This window comes from Brienomyrus brachyistius, unplaced genomic scaffold, assembly GCF_023856365.1.
Source record: "Brienomyrus brachyistius isolate T26 unplaced genomic scaffold, BBRACH_0.4 scaffold33, whole genome shotgun sequence".
Taxonomy (NCBI): Eukaryota; Metazoa; Chordata; class Actinopteri; order Osteoglossiformes; family Mormyridae; genus Brienomyrus; species Brienomyrus brachyistius.
The window spans coordinates 2,853,311-2,874,321 of NW_026042308.1; the positions used below are offsets into that span (position 1 = coordinate 2,853,311).

Here is a 21,011-nt window from a genome sequence, read left to right on the forward strand (position 1 = left end):
GAGCTGGAATGCGACCCCTCGGGGACAAAACTTGTAACTCCTTGTCCCTCGCCCCGGCGACGTCGACCCCGACCTAGGGTCGGCCTGTCTGTGTCCCGCAAGGGGAGGGGACACAGACGCAAGGCGGGGGTCCCACCCGCCCTGCCCCCTGGCTCGCCCTGCCTCGCCTGCGCTGGGGCTCGGTTGGCGCCCGCGGGTCCTGGCCCTCCGGGTCGGCTGTCGCCTGCGGGTCCCTCTCCGGTGCCTCGTCGCCCTGCCTCGCTCCCCCCTCCGATGCCTGGTCTGTCGCCTGGGGGTTCCCCGACGGCGGCTCCTCGGTCGCCTGCGGGGCCCCCACCTGCGGCTCGTCGGAGGACGTCGCCGCCTGCGGCGGCTCCCCCCCTCGCCTTGCCTTCGCCCTGGCCCCTTCCTGCTCCCTCGTCCCCTTCCCTGGTGCTCCCTCCTGCTCCCTCCCTGGCCCCTCCGCGGGTCCCTCACCCAGCCTCCTTGGCCCCTCCGGGGTCCCCTCCGGCTCCGGCCTCCCGGCCGCCTGCGTCCCCTCCGGCTGCCGCCCGTCGCCCGCTGGGTGTCCCTCGGGCTCCCCTTCGTTCCCCCGCCTTCTCTCCCTTCTTCCCTGCCTCGGTCCCTTCTGTCTCTGCTTCCCCTTTCTTTGTCCCTCGTCCCTTCGCTCCTCCTGTGCCTCCTTCTCCCTCTGGGTTCCCTCCGTTCACTCCCAGTCCTTTTGTCCCGCCTGTTCCCTCTGTGTCCCCTTTTCTGGTCTGTTTGTCCGCTTTTCCTGTCCTGTGTCGTGTCCTGTCTTGGCTTCTGCCTTTGTGTCAGTTTTGCCTGTCTGTCTTGTTCCCTGTCCCTCGTTGATGGTTTTGGTTCTTGTTTTTCAGGTTTTGGTTCCCTGGTCTCGTCCCATCCTTCGCCTCCTCCCGGGCGCGCCTGGTGCAGCGCGCCTTTGGGGGGGGGTTCTGTCACGCCCGGCTCGTCCGTTCCTCCTGTGTGCCACGCCCCCTGCTTACCCACGTGTGTTTCCCGAATTGTACCCAGCTGTTTCCGTTTGCTTTCAATCAGTCTTGTGCATTTAAGTCCTGGTCTCCCCAGTTTTCCTTGTCTGTCATTGATGTTAGTTGGCGTTACATGTCTCCTGCTCCCTGTTTATTGATTAAACCCTCGTTAATCCCCGTATTCCGCCTGCCTGCATCCTGCTTACCCGTTTTCCCGCACGATCGCCGCTTACCTCCGCGACCGATCGTGACACCTTCATTGTTCTCCACACTGAAAGCTTACTGTACCTGTGGCTTATTTATAGCGCTCATGCTGATAGCAAAGTGAACTAATTATCTAAAACCGTTTTCACATGTGACAGTGTGGCCAGACAGTTGGCAAAATAGTGTAAACAATAGCCGTCAAATGTGTATAGTTTTACTAGGAGTGTGTTGGTCATTTGGAAATTGTGTGTAAAACAGTGAGTTGTGTTTACAGTTCCGCAAAAAGAGTGCTGTGCAGTGGATTGTATTTACACATTTGCAAATTGTGTGTTACAAAAGTGCAAACTGAGTGCAAAACAGTGAGTAATTTTGCTATAACTATTAATAGTTTTACAGGAATCATTGTTAGTGTTTAAGCATTCAGAAAAACTATAAAAAAAATTAAACGGGGGTGACTGTCCATTAAGCTAATCTGCAATCCTATTACACATAGCATGACACAGTTCTGTTTTTGACTTTTTCTTTTAATCCACCGCGATTGTGATGAATGGGGCAAGAGAACAAAAACCACAGAAATGGCTCTTTGCATGCTATCCAGTGACTACGCGAGATGGTATAGTCTCTATGGTTTAACTAGGCTTGGAGGAAAATGCTGTGGAAAACTGATTATTTTGTGTCTTCTCTATGCCTGGGCTCTCTAGGAAAAGCATGGAGACCATATGTATCTCTACAATAGTGGAGATTTCTGTGGGGTGCACATATATAATATATATCAAATTTATATTATATAGATTATATCTAAGCATCATTCATACTCGAGTGAGAAGACAATTATAAATCCATGTTATGAAAAGGTTTCTGTGTCGGAAAGGTACAGAAAGAGCCTAACGCAGGTTTACAGGAAACAAAGGTGTGGTGTAGAACACAAGGACATGGACAGAGAAAGGCAATGGCACAACCCCTCAATATGATCAATTCATCTACTCTGTGTCGTCCTCCCAGCTGTCAAAGTAATTGTCAGCAAATAATGTACTTGACACGTACATTATTTACGTGACAAGCCGTTCGGACGTTTTAACACTTAAAACTACGTGTTAACGCGGCCAATCTGAACGTCTTAACATGTTTAAAATTGGATGCTACCACTTTATCGGTTTTGAGGGGAAGCCCTGCAGACAGTCATTGCAAGAAGAGAAATATGTTCCTCGGTCACTAGATAATGACCTCTGGTGGCTGATTGACTGTCAGTGCCTGATCTGTTCCATGTTTTTACAGTTTTTTATTAGATTTGTTTAAAATACGTGGGAAAACAATTAACAATGCAGTCACAGAATAATTATTTTGCATTTTAAAATAGTTTAATACTGCAGCACAGGAACAATACATGCAAAAGTATGGAGTTTTAACATTTAATCGCTAGACTGGATATGTATTGCAGATATCTCTACTTCAATTCTTCCTAGTCAAAGAGAGCATTTCAGATATCCACAATGACATTCTTCCTATCCACAATTGTCATTTCAGATATCTAGAATGGCTATGCGACGTACATCCGGTAAAATATAAGGCAGCTAAATTATTGATGCCATTCATACTGTTGCTATGACCGTTCACTATAAACTCCTTATTACAAATAAATGAATAACTACATACGTTTCCTTGCTGAATATATAGTTTTTGGTGTTAATGCAAAACAGGAAGTGATCAAAATGATAAGTTTAGCTCATCTGCACTGTTCACCACAAAGACACCAGTGCAATTAAATCAATATTAGCCAGATTTACCATTTTTGCTCCAGTTTCATTAAATGTTAAAACTGCCAGTTATACTTTGTAAAGATTTAAAGATAACTGTTCTGCCAGTTTAAATAAACCCGTGATTCACCCCTCCAAGAAATGGACTGTGCTGAATACCTCACAGTCACGTTTGACACGTAATACATACGTTGCCTATACGTAATAACAACGTAGGACTCACATGGCTGAACGTAGAGACCACGTGACTACAACGTACAGGGCACGTACTGCATACGTATAGCCCTTACGTCAAAAGGGGTGTGTACGTTTATGCCAACCAATAGCATAGATGCATTAAAGGTACAAACGTCTTTAGAGGTTCAAATTGGCCACATTAACATGCAGTTTTAAGACGTGTTAAGATGTCCGAATGGCTTAACACGTAAATAATATACGTGTTAAGACGTAATTTGTTTGACGTGTTGACATGGGCGTCAAAGTAGATGTTAAGTCCCAAATGGCCTTCCATAACAAAGTGGTCTTTCAAAATAAAATCAATACTTATGTTTAATCAATTAGCCTATGATTACGGTTTAAAAGAAAATTGCGAAGAGCCATTATGCTTTGCATCCCAATAATTTTGATTTCATACATCATAAATAAAACCACATATTTGTTGATAGTGATACAAACAAACAAATTTATTTTTATATAGCGCATTATCACAACATTATATTGTCTCAAAGCGCTTTACAGCTTCCCCACCCAAAGCCCCCAGTGAGTAAGACATAGGTGACAGTGGCAAGGAAAAACTCCCTAGAAGGAAGAAACCTTGGGAGGGACCAGACTCAAAGGGGGAGCCCAACCTCCAGGGGCCGGTAGGGAGAGTCGAATAGAGAGATGGTTAAGTGCCAGAGATGGGCCAAGTCACATTGTCCCAATCATAAGATTTGGGAAATAACTGGAGAGCAAGGAAGATGACAAGCCAATGCCGATGCCAAGTCTTCTTCCAACTGCCAGGCAACCAGAGGTAAGGCAGTGGGTCATACATGGAAGATCAGAACGGTGAGCTGGATGCAGGGACGTCACTGGTGGTGGCGACGTTACATGTGGCCGGGTGTGCTGGATATCTTGATAGATTGAGGTCTCCAGGCATCACCCCCCAGGAGGAGTAGGGGATATAAAATGTACATGTGATGTATTTGTGATGTGTGATGTATTTGTGATTTTTTTCTATAGATCATCTGCAGTATATGGAGTCCCTTAGATGTCAGGGTGAGAAAATATATTTTTAATTGTTTTGTGTTTCCTCTCAATAGTTTTGCGTTCCCTCACAATACTTTTCCTAATAATAATAACTGTACTCTGTCCATTTAAAGTACAAAAGTTAGAATTAATGGATTAATAAGTATAAACCAAAATAATACAGACATGTCCAGTTACGTGTACTTTACTGTTTACAGTAACTGGCAGTCATTGGACACAGTGCAATTATTATTATCATCATTATTTGTTATTATTATTATTATCCATCCATTTTCCAAACCGCTTATCCTACTGGGTCGCGGGGGGTCCAGAGCCTATCCCGGAAGCAATGGGCACGAGGCAGGGAACAACCCAGGATGTGTGACCAGCCCATCGCAGGGCACACTCACACACCATTCACACACACACACACACTCCTACGGGCAATTTAGCAAGTCCAATTAGCCTCAGCATATTTTTGGACTGTGGGGGGAAACCGGAGTACCCGGAGGAAACCCCACGACGATATGGGGAGAACATGCAAACTCTGCACACATGTGACCCAGGCGGAGACTCGAACCCGGGTCCCAGAGGTGTGAGGCAACACTGCACCACCATGCCGCCCCACTATCAAGACCACATCATCTAATATAATCTCAATATGTGACTGTGTATATTTCTCACACAAGGATAACTGAGAGGTTATCTGATAATGCTCCAGTCCAGTGTCCATAATATACACTTCTTCATTACACTAATCATTATCAATCGCATTTTCAGATGCAGAACTATGGGGACAGAAGCAAAAAAGTTACTCATTGATGCCTTTAGTGTAACTGAGCTACAAAAAATTCCATCTGCTCAATTTTTGCTCCACTTCTCTTTTCCTGCATTTCCATGAAACTTTCAAGTTGGCGCTGGGGCTTGTGGTCAACCAATAGGAAAAGTTTATCACTATAAGCCCCACCCAGTAAGTCTTGGTCGAGAAAAAAGTATGTTCTTTTTGGAACTAAAAAATGGTTCAGGAACTACCTCCTAAGACCTTCAGTTGGGCCAAGTTCGTGCAGTAGGAAATCGCCTTATGACCTGCACCCACAATGGCTTGTTTAGAGACACCGGTTCAGCTGCCTGTATGCTTTTTCACCTGCGGCAGAAACAGCAGGCAAACCAGCACAAACAAGGTACGAACATGCAGTAATGGGGGTAAAAAATCCCCAGACAGCGCCACCCACTGGGCCACATAGCATTTCATTTATCTGCAAATGTATATTTAAACCTTTGAGGTCCATCTCAGGCTCTTTGCAAGCAGAGATCAGGTCACTGAAATCTGAAGCAGTGTGTTACTAATCTTACTACAGCATGACATAAGTGCTCACTTCTTTAATATTTATTCTGTGATCAAAGCATTGACTGCAAAAAACAAGGAGACCATAACATCTCTAAAAGGTGAAAACCCTAAATGTCAAGCGCCCCCTACTGGCTGGCTGCAGTACCATTATTAGCACCACCCATCCCCATGTCTTTCAGTGGTATGAGGCGATTTTCCACATCACTTTCACTTTGCCCCCCCCCCCCCCAAAGGGGGTTCTTTGTTTCTACTGTGCAAAATAAGTAAGTAAGTAATACTTTAAGGTATTTTGTGTCATTAATGTATGATTTAAATGCAGGTAGTTTTATTACAGTCAGCTTTTATTCACAGTGAGTAGCTTGTCATCATGAAGAGGAAATGTGACAATCGTGAGTTTTTGGGCAACCACAGGAAAGTAGAGACAGTGAGATAATTAGTGTCAGTCAGATGATAGACGTATACAGTATGTGAGTCAAGGGTTCTTCATATATTAATCATCCCATTCAGATAACAAATCCTGAGAGATCCATTCCTGAGCATCATGCCAAGAAACACCACTTGTTTACTGATAACTGCTTTCATGCAAATTCTGCTGTGCTGAGAGTAAAGATGAAGAGGGAGAGACAGCAAGAGGCTGCTGACGGCAGAAAATGCAGGTGACATGGAGGGGAGTGAGAAAAGGAGCAAATATTGATGGTTAAGAGTGAATAATGACGTCACAGCAGCCTGATCCTGATGTTAGTTTAATATGCTTCTTAGTTTGGCTTGTGGTGTGTATTTCAGATACAGCATTTAAGCAGGGAGACTGAGTGTGAGTCAATGACAGAGAGAGAGAGAGAGAGAGAGCAGACAGGCAGGTGAAGATGAAGGTGTATTAGGGAGGAGGGGGGAGGAGCTTGGACCTTCACCAAATCAGCCAAATGTAAATGTCACGTCTATCAAACAGGAGACCCTGCTTTCAGGAGAAATGGTTTAAAGATCACACTGGGCTCCCTTACAGCCCCCCTCGTCTTAAGGGGGGTTCTTTGTTTCTACTGTGCAAAATAATTTGTAACACAAATGTCTAAACTGGCATGAAAGACACATTCAGCTCTTGTGAAGACTGGCATGTGAAACTGGAAAAGGCACTGGAGAAATTCAGTGCACATAAAGACAGACAGTGCCACAGATTAGCACTGATGACATGGATTCAGAAGATCAATCCTGTTAATATTCAACCTTCAGATGAGCTGGAAAGAGCAGCAGCAAGTGAGGAAAAATCTTCTGAACTTAAGCACTTGGCACGGCAAGGCCTGGCTTTTCGAGGTGTTGGTAAGGAGAGTGGGAATTTCAAGCAGCTTCTAATGCAAACAGCAGAGGGCGATGCAGAGCTGACCATGTGGCTGAAAGGTCACTTTGATTTCACCAGTGCTGTTTAACTGTAACGCCTGTTCCTGGGTTGTCCTCAGTCCTTGTTATTGGTTATGATTCTCACTGTCCTGCATTGTGTCTTGTTAGCTGTGTATTTAAGTGCCTGTTCTGCTTCTGTTGTTTCATGGTTCATTATAGCTGTATGATGTATGTATGTATATAGTTCTCTAGTTGTGTTTATTCCATCATTTAGTTCATTACTGGTCATTTGCTGTTTATTTTGGATCCATCCTGATCCTTTTGGTTTTGATGTGTGTGTTGTAATAAACCCTATTTTTTCAGCCGTGTCATGCACTGCCGCAACCAGAAGAGGGCAGAAGATATGGCACAAAAACAAAGGAAGAAGCCTAACTTTAAAAAGAACAAAAAACATCAAGACTCATCCAGCATGGGGTGGTGGGTTAACGAATAACACAAACAATCAAAGAATAAGCAAACAAATGAGAGAAAAGATGCAGAGATGACTGAGAAGCAGGGGATGACTGGAGAAGAGACGACAGGACCAGAAGACAGGAGGGATACAGGGAGAGCGGAGAAGGCAGTATAACTGAAGAATGGGAGAAGAGGAGAGACCACAGAGGAAGGAGAACATAGATGACTGGAGGGGAGGGAATATAGGAGCAACAGAGAGAAGGAGGAAGGGCTGCGGAGGAGAAGACAGGAAAAGAGGGGAAAATGTGCGCAGAGAAGGACAAACACCCCCACTGCCCACCAAAGTGCACTTGTAAGTAAACCACAATTTTAGCCTTGGGCTCAATATCTGGACTTGTCTCTGTGTAGCAATGCATAGAATCCCTGACACTGGTTATGACTGTACTGTATTAGTCCTAAACCTGCCATTATAGTGTAAGAAGAAAAGATTTTAAAAATATAAATCATTTTACAAAAAGGTAGAGCGATGTAGCCCCAGGAGAAGTCCACCCCCCCCCCAAAGCCCTGTTTGTTCCCTTCTAGCTACCAGATGAAACTCACAATGCACCCCAACGCCACCTAAATTCTCTTCCACATGATGCACCTTATTTACCCTTTGACTCCTGTCCATTATTGAGCGTTCTACTATCCATTTGATTATAAGTTTATTACACTGCATGTACATTAGTCAGCCACATATGCTGTACGGCTTTGTTTTCCGGACAGTCTGGGCTACTCAGATATGTCATAATTCAATTTGTAAATGCTGACAGTCTTGATATCATCCTTCTTATCAGGAAAAACTACTTGTGCATATAGATATTTCTCAATTTTTAGTCTCATCTAATATAAAAATTGGCAGGTAGTACAAATATAATCTTATAAATGCTGAGATTAGAGTATCTGCGATGCAGGAATGCAGGGGTTTCATTGGGGACCTTTCTATGGCTTAGTACTGTGAAGGAATACATGGTTAGTGCCAGGCGCAAATGAATATCTTTGATTTTGCATCCATTTGGTAACTTGTTGAAGTTGTCTGATAGTCAGTAATAAATACATGGTTTAATTATTATGATTGTTTATTTATTACCTTATAACATCTGAAAGAAACTGAAATAGGAAAGCTTTTTTTAATTTATGGTCCACTGGATGAACACAGACATTACAGAAGGTTTTAGAGTTTAATGCTGAATGTTTTTGCTATCATTTTTCTGCCTGCACATGCTGTGATTGGTGCAGTGAAATTTGTGAATGTGTTTGTGGTCAGTATCATAGCCTCAGACAACAAACCAAGGCTGTAGCACGTCACTGTGTTTACATGTGAAAGGGGTTCCAGTTACATAATGGACTCGTTCTAATTGTTTTGACGGAGCTCGACAAACCTAAAAAATAAATGCTGGTGTTATCAAAAACTATGTCATATAGCTATATTTCAGATTTATTACAGCCAAACACATCTCGGAGCTCCGAGGAACCTCCTTCTCCTTACATTTCCTTCCATCCCACTCTTCTCATCCCTCCATCCCTCAAATACTGTTACATTTGTCTTTTTTCCACACTCACACCCTGTCTTGATCATACTCTGACTGCATGGCATCCATATGCAGGGCAAACTATTTTACAGTCTTATCTAGTATAATAGGACATAAACATTGAATTTGATAGTTATCTTTTATTTTCATATTAGAACACAACGCATGAACATGAAGGGATCGTTTGCATTTTCAACCAACCCCTTCGCAAACCCCCCAGCGGAATACTGGCCGCGGACAGGGGTGGGAATCCCCAAGCTGGAAGACTGTACTGCGTCATGTTAACATTAGCTAGCTAGTTAGCATGGATACAGAGTGCACCGGACTACAACTATAAAGGACGTAAGGTGTGTGATGATGTTAGCATTACGTTAAATGACAACTTTACCAGCTACTTACCAGAATCCTCTCCTATACGGTCGCCGAATGACAGCAGGCAGAAGACGGCGCGTTTTTCAGAACCACACCGGAGTTAAACTTACGCCGCGTTATTTACCAGCACTTGTAACACCAACATTTGCAGCCATTAACACATATGTGGTAGTAACACTGAAATTACTTTCTCTGCGTCAAAATAAGGTAGCTCTGTGATTTTGATACTTTATCATTTATACTTAACCGTATCTTCCTCCCATTCCTCCGTCTCTGCTTATTGACATTTAGGAGAGTGTCAGATATAAATTAACGATGCAAAATTATCAAACCAAGACAGACACAACACTGAAAAGATGACAAAGACACAGTTTGAAAAGTAAATATGTTTTATTGCAAATCTCTTATCTTAATGTAGCCTACCTTATCATATGTTAACTTAACCCATCTTGTATTTTAACTTAGCCTATCTTATATTTTAACTTAGCCAATCTTATCATATGTTAACTTTGCCTATCATATTTTATCTTAGCCTATTTTATCATATCTTAACTTAACCTATCTTATTATATTTTAGCTTAACCTATCTTATCTTATTATATTTTTACTTAGCTTATATTAATATATTTCGTCTTAGCCTATCTTATATTTTAACTTAGCATATCTTATCCTATCGTATCTTTTAGCTACATTAACACTTAAACAGTATCTCCTTCCGCTGGGTCCCGCGGGATCCCAGTCCCAATGCAGGGCTCTAACACGGGTATTCTAAAAAAAAGAAAATAAACATTTTACTTAACTTTACTTAAAGCAGTCATATAACTGCATTATACATACCCAATTAATGCCTTATAAATCATTTATAAAAGTATTAAAAACACGGCTGTAAATACTTATACAAAGGCATAACACATTATAGCTATGTTGATAATGCATTATGAATGCTCTGATCTATATATACACAATAAATATCTTCATAATACATTATATCGGCCATTAATCCATAATAAACATGGCTATAATGTGTTATGCTTTTTTTTCTTCAATATTTATACCCATGTCTATAATATATTTATGGATGCATTACAGTGCATTGTGAAGGTGTCAATAATGCAGTTATATTACTGCTTTAAGTCATTTCTAAACCTGAATTCACAGCCTTATAATTACTGTCTCTTGCTACTTCTTCTGAAGGGCAGGGGACAGCAGAAGAAGCACCACTTCATCTTCTTCTTCTTCTTCTTGTGGCTCTTCTCAGTATCATCTTCAGGAAGATCTTCGGCATTCACATGGAATGATACTTCTTCACTGTAGATCTTCTCGGCAGCATCAGCATCTTCTTTTGTTTTATCTGTCTTCATCACTTCAGTCTCGTCCTCTTCCTCAGGTCCTTCTTCTGGTATAGTCAGTAGCTGTGATCTGTCTTCAGATGCCACCATACACTGAAACCTGACCAGTGTGGTAGCATCAGCATCTTCTGCCTGCTGGAATACCACATCAGCTTCTTCATTTTCCTCAGGTCCATCTTCCTGTAAAGTCTGCAGCCATATTCTGGCTACATATGCCGCCATGCACTGCCAACTGTCCACTGTGGCAGCATCAGTGTCTTCTGCTTCCTGAAGCTCCTCATCTGTTTCTTCATCTTCCTCAAGGTCTTCCTCCTGGATGGGTTCTAGCCAAGTTCTGCCTACTTGTGACACCACATATTCCACAGCATTCCCTGTACTTTTCCCTTCTCCTCCCTTAACCTCCTCCACATTCACTCCCACCTCACATCCATTCTCCTCACCTGCATTTAGCATATCCATCATACTAATACCAGCCTCTGTCCCCTCCATCACAACCCTGGAGGCCTTCCCCTCAAATGTTCCCCACTCTGGTACCTCCACATATTCCTCACTACTCTGCCCCCTTACCTCACCTTCCCCCTGGCTTGTCCGGTCCTTCCTGACTTTCTTTTTTTTGTTAAGGTAGCAAGTTTTATAAATTTCCCAGTCTTCAGATGAAAGGCCGTAATTACTCTGAAGACTTTGAGATGAAATACTAGTGCTGGCTAGCAGTCCATCCTTTCCCACACTCTCCCCTCCCTTACCCAAATCAGTAGACCCCCCCAATCCCCCCTTAACCCCCCCAGCCTGGACAGTGGGGAGTGTCACTGGTGAGAACTCCTCCACACCTTCTCCCCAGTTGATCACTTCATCCCACAGGTTCCAGGCTTCCCAGTGTTGGGTGTTGGTCCATCGATCAGCTCTCTCAATTCGCTCTCTGGGGAATAAATGAGAGATTAACCAACACTTAAGAGAGATAATAAAATAAATAAAGAGCTGGAAATTCTTCAACCATACAGAAAATACAATTGTTATAATTATTATAATAAATAATTACAGGGTTCACATATATAAAAACGAAAGAATAAAAGAAACAGCGAGCAAGATTGCAAAAAAAATCTACTGTAAAATGCACGATACTGTAAGTGCAATAGCATATTAAACAGTAATGTCACCAAATTATAACTAGAATCAAATACGAAACAACTGTGCTCCACATCAAATGAATACCCAGATGAATACTACCAAGAACTGAGTTAACACTAACCAAGCTAAGAATATTTGAAAGTGTTAATCCTGTGTAACAATGTAAATAGATGTAATGATAAACTTAGAAGCATCTAGCCTACTCCGAAAGTAATGCCCCAATTTTTTTTAACAATTTACCTACCACCCTGTACAGTAGGGGGTCCCAACTTCCGGTCGGTGTTCCGGTACCGTCCGCGCGGAGTATTGCACCGGGCGGCAGACAACCGGGGGTAGAGGAGCCAGCCGTCCCGTTTATTAGGGGATCGCGCCGTTTTGGAAAGAAAGCTGCCCGTATTGATGTACGGAAATACGCCATTAGCCCCGCATGTCCGTATACACCGTCAATCTCCCGCCGCTCGGCGTGGGAACCCCCAAATTATACCGCCGTCTTACCGATCCGTGACACTTTTCTACGACGGAAACCGATCCGCGGACATCGAAAGGTTGGGAAGCCCTACTAAACTAGCATGTTTGAGATGAATTTACTAACCAAATAGTCTGTCATTATTTAAATATTAGCAACCACAGTAGCAATAAAAACCACTGCACTTTAAATGACGTTAAAAAATATGTAATATTAAAAAAAATGTAATGTTTTTTATTGTATTATAGACATTTACTATGTCATTATAGTATAAAAGGCTAAATAATCAAAGTAGCACAACATCAGTTGAAGAATTCAAAGACATTTTGGAGAGCTAACAAGCTACTCACCTCTGCGCCATTTTCACTCAGAGTTTGTTGTGCTTCAAACGGTAAAGTTTGTTTACGTTGTTTCTATGGAAACTGCTCTGACTCTCCGCTTGACCGTAATATAAAGGCATGTATGCAGTAATTTTCTGATTGCAGATTTGATCCCTATGCAGTAATTGACCACTGACCTCTTGGACCCTCTGGGCTGCCTTCACCTGCATTGAGGCAGCTGTTACGTTTGCTGTCATTACATTCAGCCCAAAATATCAAAGTACAGGATTTAAGATTTGAATTAGTAACAGGACCGTGGGAAACAAAACATATATGTTATTGATCCCTCGAAGAAAGTTTTCAATTTTCTCCTTCTTTCAGTTCTTAAATAACGTGTCAGTTTTTGCTCTGTTTGGTTGGGATTTACCATTTTAACATTGTAGCAGTTCCTAGGCAATACACAGACAAATTCTTTTTTTTAGGATGGAATTGTTATGCTGTAAACGATTACCTTCACGTTTCAACAAAGGTACTTGCTTTTGATATATAATTTTTTGTACATGTGTACTCTGGTCATAGCCCTTGTACATATGGATGGCATGGAAGGACAGTCACTGCTGTCACCTATACTGTCCCTGTCTGCTTTTCTCATTTAAGTGTTGATACGGCAAAAGAAGATGGACCTTTTGTAGAAATTTCCAGCCAGAGACTTGGTTCCTATATGAAGAGAATATTTTATTTTAATTCAGGCTAAGAAACTACAGAAAACCAGCTCTGCATGTGATCTCCCCTTTACTGCACAAGGAGGGCACACACATCAACAATTAGCAATGCAGCAAAATACAGATGAACAATTTCTCACAGTTTCAGAATAAATCAGATTTCTCTGTAATTCAGAGATTGTCTAAGACTTCTGCTAGATCATTTTCTGCACTTGAACCTAATTTCAAGATAAATGACACCTGGGTCTATTAAAAGAAGGTGATGCTGCCTGACCCACCAACCAAGGCTGGGAGGAAAGGGAGGAATACTAGTCAAAGGAAGGAAGAAAAGCAGCCCACCCTATCTCATGGTCATGGATACAAAAGTCAGGGAGTGTTACGAAGAAGACACCACACTTAAGACCATTGGTTTTATGCACTGAATTACACCAGGTAGAGTTTTTGCATTCTAGCTGTGTTACGTAACATTCCTCAGCCTTCATTTGTTTCCACAGAATGCAGGACATAATTTAGGGTGCCAAACAAGACAACGGAACTGCAGTATAGCCAATTATTTGTTTCAGTAGTTTTATAACAACTCGAACATAAAATGTTTGTTTTTCTTAGATAAAAGTCCAGTTGAAACAGACTTTATTTTTAAATGTTAGATTGGATTTAAGAGATGGAACATGTTGCTTGTGTTAATACTGCTTTGATTTTGAGGATGAAGTCTGAAGTGTAGGTGACGTGTAACAGGTTGTTATTTTACTTTTAATTTATAATTATACAAGATTCTGTTTTCCTTCTTCTGTCTAACCTGATGGGTACAATATCCTTTAAACTTTCCCATGATGCTTTTGTCCTGCATCGCCCCTCCCTCTGTCTTTTCCCCTTTATAAGGGTCCCGACCTCATTTCCTCTTCCCTTTGGTGTATTGCACACGTGGGAAGAGGTGAGGATCTAGTGGCAGGGTCCCCCGAGTTAGTAAATCAATTGTATAATTATGACCCATATATTATATATTATATTTGATTTATTATTCATCATAAGCAGGGGATAGAAAACACGTCTATACATAAGTATATACATTGTTTTACTTTGTGCAGAGAGAGCGAGAGGGCCAGAGCATATGAAGTTTACCCCTTTCCTTATTGTTCCCAACAGTTTCAATAAAATCCAGGAACGACAACGGCGTCTGTAATATCCCTTCCTCCTTCACCCCACACACACCTGATAACACCCCAAAACACAATGCAGAGTATAGGCAGGGAATGACCGGTTACATAGGTACACTAGTGCGGCTTGTAAATATGCCCTTAATTTATGCCTGAATATCCCTCCCATATAGTGGCTGACCACATATCATGTGAAAGACCCGGAGAGAGTGAGTGTATATATATATATATATGTATGATGTGCATGTGAGAGACACCATCGGAAGTCCGGTTCAGTTCCTCAGAGGCACTACTATGGAGGCGCTTACAGTAATAAACTTGCTGACCACAAAAACTGGCACTATGATGGAAGTTATGCAGAAGTGCAGAGTAGATGGAATAATTTTTGTACCTCAGTAAGATTGTATGCCTTTTGCCTGTGTCTCCAGCCAGTGCCGGGGGTGAAACGCGCCTGCAATTATCAGCGGGATAACATTATCGTTCTTTTTATTCTGTGGAAAATGAAAGACCGATTTGCTGGCCAGATTAATTTATGAATCATAAACATGTTGTGGGCTATATAAGTAAAGTCAGGGCTCTCAAGTCTTATGCATTGACTGTGAGACACTTGCATTTCAACCAGTTCACATGCTCACGCGCCGCACCTTATGTTTGTCAAGCTGAGAAGTAAGGGTTAGGGTTATAATTATCAATAAATAACGTACTTCCCTGTGAAACAATGATGCTGGATGTTTATTTGCATATCATGATATGGTGCAGCCTTTTAATAGGTTTCTGTTTTTCTGTTAATCCATTCATGGTGTTGAATAAGTCAGCAAGCATAAGTGTAAGGCTAGTGAGTGACTGGTGTTTTCGGGGGAGACTCCCTAGAGCTGGAGAGAAATACCTTAAGGCACGGGATGAAAAATCCCAAATCTTCCAGGAAAAATGTCAGCATTATATGTATTTGCCACACAGAACAGAACAAAAAATTCCTTAGGGAATCACACGCCTACCATAGTCACTATACTACTCAGAACGCCTGGCAGCCACCAAATCAAACATAGGAAAAGGTCTGGATTTATAGCGTTAGAATGTGGTAGAGACTAATATCCATAACGTACCATCCTAGAACACACTGTGTTCTAAAATTTAAGCCCAATTAAAATCTGAATATTAAATGAGGAAAATAATTTGATTTGTTCTTCTATCCCAAGTTGTGGTCTAAAAGCAATAAGACCACCATCCATTATACCTGCTTTGGGGAAAATGCACTCCTGTAGCCACTAGGGGAGCTCTCACCTCTTCTGGGCCCAGCTAAATAATTATGTTACGCATTCTAACAAGCTTTATTATCTGTGTCAATAAGCCCTACTTTTACACTAACACTCCTGCTGAGAGGCTAGTTTGATTACCAGTCTTGCCCTTGTCATTAGGAACACATGAGAATTTGCGCAGTGCTGTTTCACAGTGGATTCTCACTGGTTTTCCCCAAGACTGGTACAATACATTTTATTTAGTTTCATACCACAGGTTATTGTAAGAGGGATCAATTGGTTTACTTTTATACTGGTGCAAGGAAACTATTATTATAATGGTGGGTTATCAAACACAGTAGCTGGCTACCTCAGACATAAGACGCCCATTATGTACCTGTGTGTCACCTATATGGGCTTGGAATCTGTAAATCAATTGAAATAATTATTCATAGCCCAGATAGCATCATGTTATTGTTTCAGCGTTGAAGTATAGTTAAATGCATTGAATTATGGTCAGTGATAAATTATCAGCATTGAAACTGAATAGATTTTTGGTCAGATGTTCAATATTGAAAAATTAATGGTGGCGAAACCTTGATATAAAGTGACTTTTTCAACATTGAAAATAAGATGCTGAGTTAACATCAATATTATTGAAAATAAAAATGGAAAAATGAATTTATGGGGGGCGGCATGATGGTGCAGTGGTCAGCACTGTTGCCTCACACCTCTGGGACCCGGGTTTGAGTCTCTGCCTGGGTAGCATGTGTGGAGTTTGCATGTTCTCCCCATGTCGTCGTGAGGTTTCCTCCGGGTACTCTGGTTTCCCCCCACAGTCCAAAAACATGCTGAGGCTAATTGCAGTTGCTAAATTGCCCGTAGGTGTGTGTGTGAGAGTCACTGGTGTGTGAGTGTGCCCTGCAATGGGCTGGCCCCCCATCCTGGGTTGTTCCCTGCCTCATGCCCATTGCTTCCGGGATAGGCTCCGGACCACCCACGACCCAGTAGGATAAGCGGTTTGGAAAATGGATGGATGGATGGATGTGCACCAAAGCACACACGTTTTTTTCTGGTGGCTTAAACACATTTTTGTAACTACTGGCTATTTTGCAAAAACTCTGCACACAAATAAAAAAACCACCAAATCAGCAAAATGTTGTAGGTCTCTTGCAAAAGCTAATAAATCTTGCTTAACTCTTCAAACCTTTGGAAAAATTTTATTTTTGTACCAATCAGTTAACACAAACCATCATCTTAATAAGCACACAATGCACTAACTACACACTGATGGTAGGAATGGAAAACACATCTGGCTTTTGCTTTCTCTGTGCACGAGGTATGTCAATTTGAGGTCATACTTTTGTCATAAATAGTTCTGTAAACACAATTCAAGATTCAAATTTCAAGTATGAATGTTTATTCACATGCATCAAAAGAAACATAAGACAACATACAATTTCACTGAGAGAGAGAAAAAAAATCATTCTTGTCGTCTCTTTGCGTCCGGCCACAGAATTTCATCAACATCACATGCAATGCTTTCTAGTCCAAGGCACCGGGGAAACTCTCCTGGAGTGCCTTATCCTGGCCTGACATGATGCCTGGTCAATATCCTCGCATGCCTCCGCCATTGCCTGTAAAAGAGCCATGCGTTGATGGGGATGACGATCATAGACCTTCCAGCACCAGGCAGAGAAGAATTCTTCAATCGGATTCAAGAATGGAGAGTAAGGCGGGAGGTTGAGTACAGTGAAGAGTGGGCGACTGTAAACCAGTTGCGAACTAAAGCAGTCCTATGGAAACTAATATTGTCCCATATGATGACATAACTGGTCTGTGAACATTAGTGAGCATATGATGTAGACTGTACAGGAATGTAATAATGTGTGCAGTGTTACATGGGCCCAGGGTTGCATGATGGTGAACAGCACCGTTCTGACTTATAGCTGCACACATAGTTATGTTACCACCACGCTGTCCTGGGACATTGGTTATGGCACCGTGTCCAGTAATGTTCCTGCCATGCCAACGCGTTCACTGTTTCTTTCAAAAGGGACTCTGTAAATGTGCTTCATCCTGATTCTGTTGCATGCCAGTACACGAGATAATGCAGAGATGCTCACATTGTTCATGTTTTGGGAGATGGTGTCATCCTTTATTATACGCTGCTGTATTTCTCGTAGCCTAATGGAATTATTTGTGATCACCATATTAACTATATGGGTCTCTCGTTCTTCAGTGAACATTCTTCCTCTGCCCCCAGGTTCTGGATGTCTAGCAGGTCTGTAGAGTAACCATTTCAGTTTTTACCTGTACAGCATTGTTGTGTTTCTCATTAGAGTATAGTACTATTACAAAACGTACTGTGAAGTAACTGTACTAACCGATTCTCATTACATTGTACCACTACAAAACGTACTGTGAAGTAACTGTACTAACCGATTCTCATTACAGTATGGTACCACTACAAAACGTACTGTGAAGTAACTGTACTAACCGATTCTCATTTGGAACCGTCCTTATGATGCCTGCTACAGCGTAGCGGCTCAGGTCAGGCTGAACCCATTGGCCAGCTTCCCTCAGGGTCATTCCATGGTTGATAACATGATCCACTGTTGTAGCTCTGATGACATCAGTTATTATATTTCTTCTTACCCTTCCTCCTTCCTCTTCACCTCCTCATCCTCTAAATTCACCTCCTAGTCTTCATCCTTTTCCTCGCCCTTCTCTAATTCTCACTCTTCTCAGTCTTCCTTCTCCCTCCATTGTTCTCCACACTGAAAGCTTACTGTACCTGTGGCTTATTTATAGCGCTCATGCTGATTGCAAAGTGAACTAATTATCTAAAACCGTTTTCACATGTGCCAGTGTGGCAAAATAGTGTAAAAAACAGTTGGCAAAATAGTGTAAACAATAGCCATAAATGTGTATAGTTTTACTAGGAATGTGTTGATCATTTGGAAATTGTGTGTAAAACAGTGAGTTGTGTTTACAGTTCCACAAAAAGAGTGCTGTGCAGTGGATTGTATTTACACATTTGCAAATTGTGTGTTACAAAAGTGCAAACTGAGTGCAAAACAGTGAGTAATTTTGCTATAACTATTAATAGTTTTATAAGAATCATTTTTAGTGTTTAAGCATTCAGAAAATCTGTAAAAAAATTAAACAGGGGTGACTGTCCATTAAGCTAATCTGCAATCCTATTACACATAGACACATAGCATGACACAGTACTGTTTTTGACTTTTTCTTTTAATCCACCGCGATTGTGATGATTGGGGCAAGAGAACAAAAACCACAGAAATGGCTCTTTGCATGCTAGCCAGTGACTACGCGAGATGGTATAGTCTCTGGTTTTACTAGAGAAGGCTTGGAGGAAAATGCTGTGGAAAACTGATTATTTTGTGTCTTCTCTATGCCTGGGCTCTCTAGGAAAAGCATAGAGACCATATGTACCTCTACAATTGTGGAGATTTCTGTGGGGTGCACATATATAGTATATATCAAATTTATATTATATAGATTATATCTAAGCATCATTCATACTCAAGTGAGAAGACAATTATAAATTCATGTTATGAAAAGGCTTCTGTGTCGGAAAGGTACAGAAAGAGCCTAACGCAGGTTTACAGGAAACAAAGGTGTGGTGTAGAACACAAGGACATGGACAGAGAAAGGCAATGGCACAACCCCTCAATATGATCAATTCATCTACTCTGTGTCGTCCTCCCAGCTGTCAAAGTAATTGTCAGCAAATGATGTACTTGACACTTACATTATTTACGTGTCAAGCCGTTCGGACGTTTTAACACGTCTTAAAACTACGTGTTAACGCGGCCAATCTGAACGTCTTAACATAGCCCTTACGTCAAAAGGGGTGTGTACGTTTATGCCAACCAATAGCATAGATGCATTAAAGGTACAAACGTCTTAAGAGGTTCAAATTGGCCGCATTAACATGCAGTTTTAAGACGTGTTAAGATGTCCGAATGGCTTAACACGTAAGTAATATACGTGTTAAGACATAATTTGTTTGACGTGTTGACATGGGCGTCAAAGTAGATGTTAAGTCCCAAATGGCCTTCCATAATAAAGTGATCTTTCAAAATAAAATCACAATCAAATTCTTCACCCTTTGGTTATTATTCTGTGTGCCTTCTCTTATGTGCAATGAAATAGACCAGGGTGACAAAATAAGTATTATATACAATGTTGTCATGGAAATAAATCAATACTTATGTTTAATCAATTAGCCTATGATTACGGTTCAAAAGAAAATTGCGAAGAGCCATTTTCCTTTGAGTCCCAATAATTTAAATAAAACCACATATTTGTTGATAGTGATGTATTTGTGATTTTTTTCTATAGATCATCTGCAGTATATGGAGTCCCTTAGATGTCAGGGTGAGAAAATATATTTTTAATTGTTTTGTGTTTCCTCTCAATAGTTTTGCGTTCCCTCACAATACTTGTCCTAATAATAATAACTGTACTCTGTCCATTTAAAGTACAAAAGTTAGAATTAATGGATTAATAAGTATAAACCAAAATAATACAGACATGTCCAGTTACGTGTACTTTACTGTTTACAGTAACTCGCAGTCATTGGACACAGTGCAATTATTATTATCATCATTATTTGTTATTATTATTATTATCCATCCATTTTCCAAACCACTTATCCTACTGGGTCGCGGGGGGGGTCCGGAGCCTATCCCGGAAGCAATGGGCACGAGGCAGGGAACTACCCAGGATGTGGGGCCAGCCCATCGCAGGGCACACTCACACACCATTCACTCTTACACATGCACACCTATGGGCAATTTAGCAAGTCCAATTAGCCTCAGCATATTTTTGGACTGTGGGGGCAAACCGGAGTACCCGGAGGAAACCCCACGACAACATGGGGAGAACATGCAAACTCCACACACATGTGACCCAGGCGGAGATTCGAACCCAGGTCCCAGAGGTGTGAGGCAACAGTGCTAACCACTGCAGGACCATGCCTCCTGTTGTATGAGTAATATAATGTAAAAATTAAATTCTATTTTATGTCCTTCATAAAGTACAAAAGGCAAGCATATCACACAGGTAAAACACCCACATTTAAAAAATGTTTTCATGAAAGTCTGTAATCCTGAAGAGGAAGTGTGACAATTCTGTGATCAAAGCATTGACTGCAAAAAACAAGGAGACCATAACATCTCTAATAGGTGAAAACCCTAAATGTCAAGCGCCCCCTACTGGCTGGCTGCAGTACCATTATTAGCACCACCCATCCCCATGTCTTTCAGTGGTAAGAGGCGATTTTCCACATCACTTTCACTTTGCCCCCCCCCCCCCCAAAGGGGGTTCTTTGTTTCTACTGTGCAAAATAAGTAAGTAAG

At 41.7% G+C, this 21,011-nt stretch overlaps 2 protein-coding genes across 11 annotated transcripts in view; one reads left to right on the forward strand and one right to left on the reverse strand.

Moving 5' to 3' along the window:
• Nucleotides 1–21,011, forward strand: part of LOC125721414 (NACHT, LRR and PYD domains-containing protein 12-like) — a 269,652-nt gene that overhangs the window by 49,387 nt on the left and 199,254 nt on the right. The gene's annotated exons all lie outside the window — the stretch shown is intronic.
• The window catches only part of LOC125721441 (uncharacterized), a 90,364-nt gene continuing 79,120 nt past the window's right edge, over nt 9,768–21,011 (reverse strand). For 3 of the 8 annotated variants that reach the window (XM_048997352.1, XM_048997358.1, XM_048997349.1), the window contains one exon: nt 9,768–10,396. Coding sequence is in view for 3 of the 8 variants with exons in the window: in XM_048997360.1 (XP_048853317.1) it covers nt 10,417–11,088 (672 nt within the window). In the remaining 5 variants the exon portion in view is untranslated. Of the gene's footprint in view, nt 11,516–11,968; nt 12,370–21,011 lie in introns of those variants that run through there. The other 5 variants (XM_048997361.1, XM_048997357.1, XM_048997354.1 and 2 more) reach the window with 3 other exon arrangements.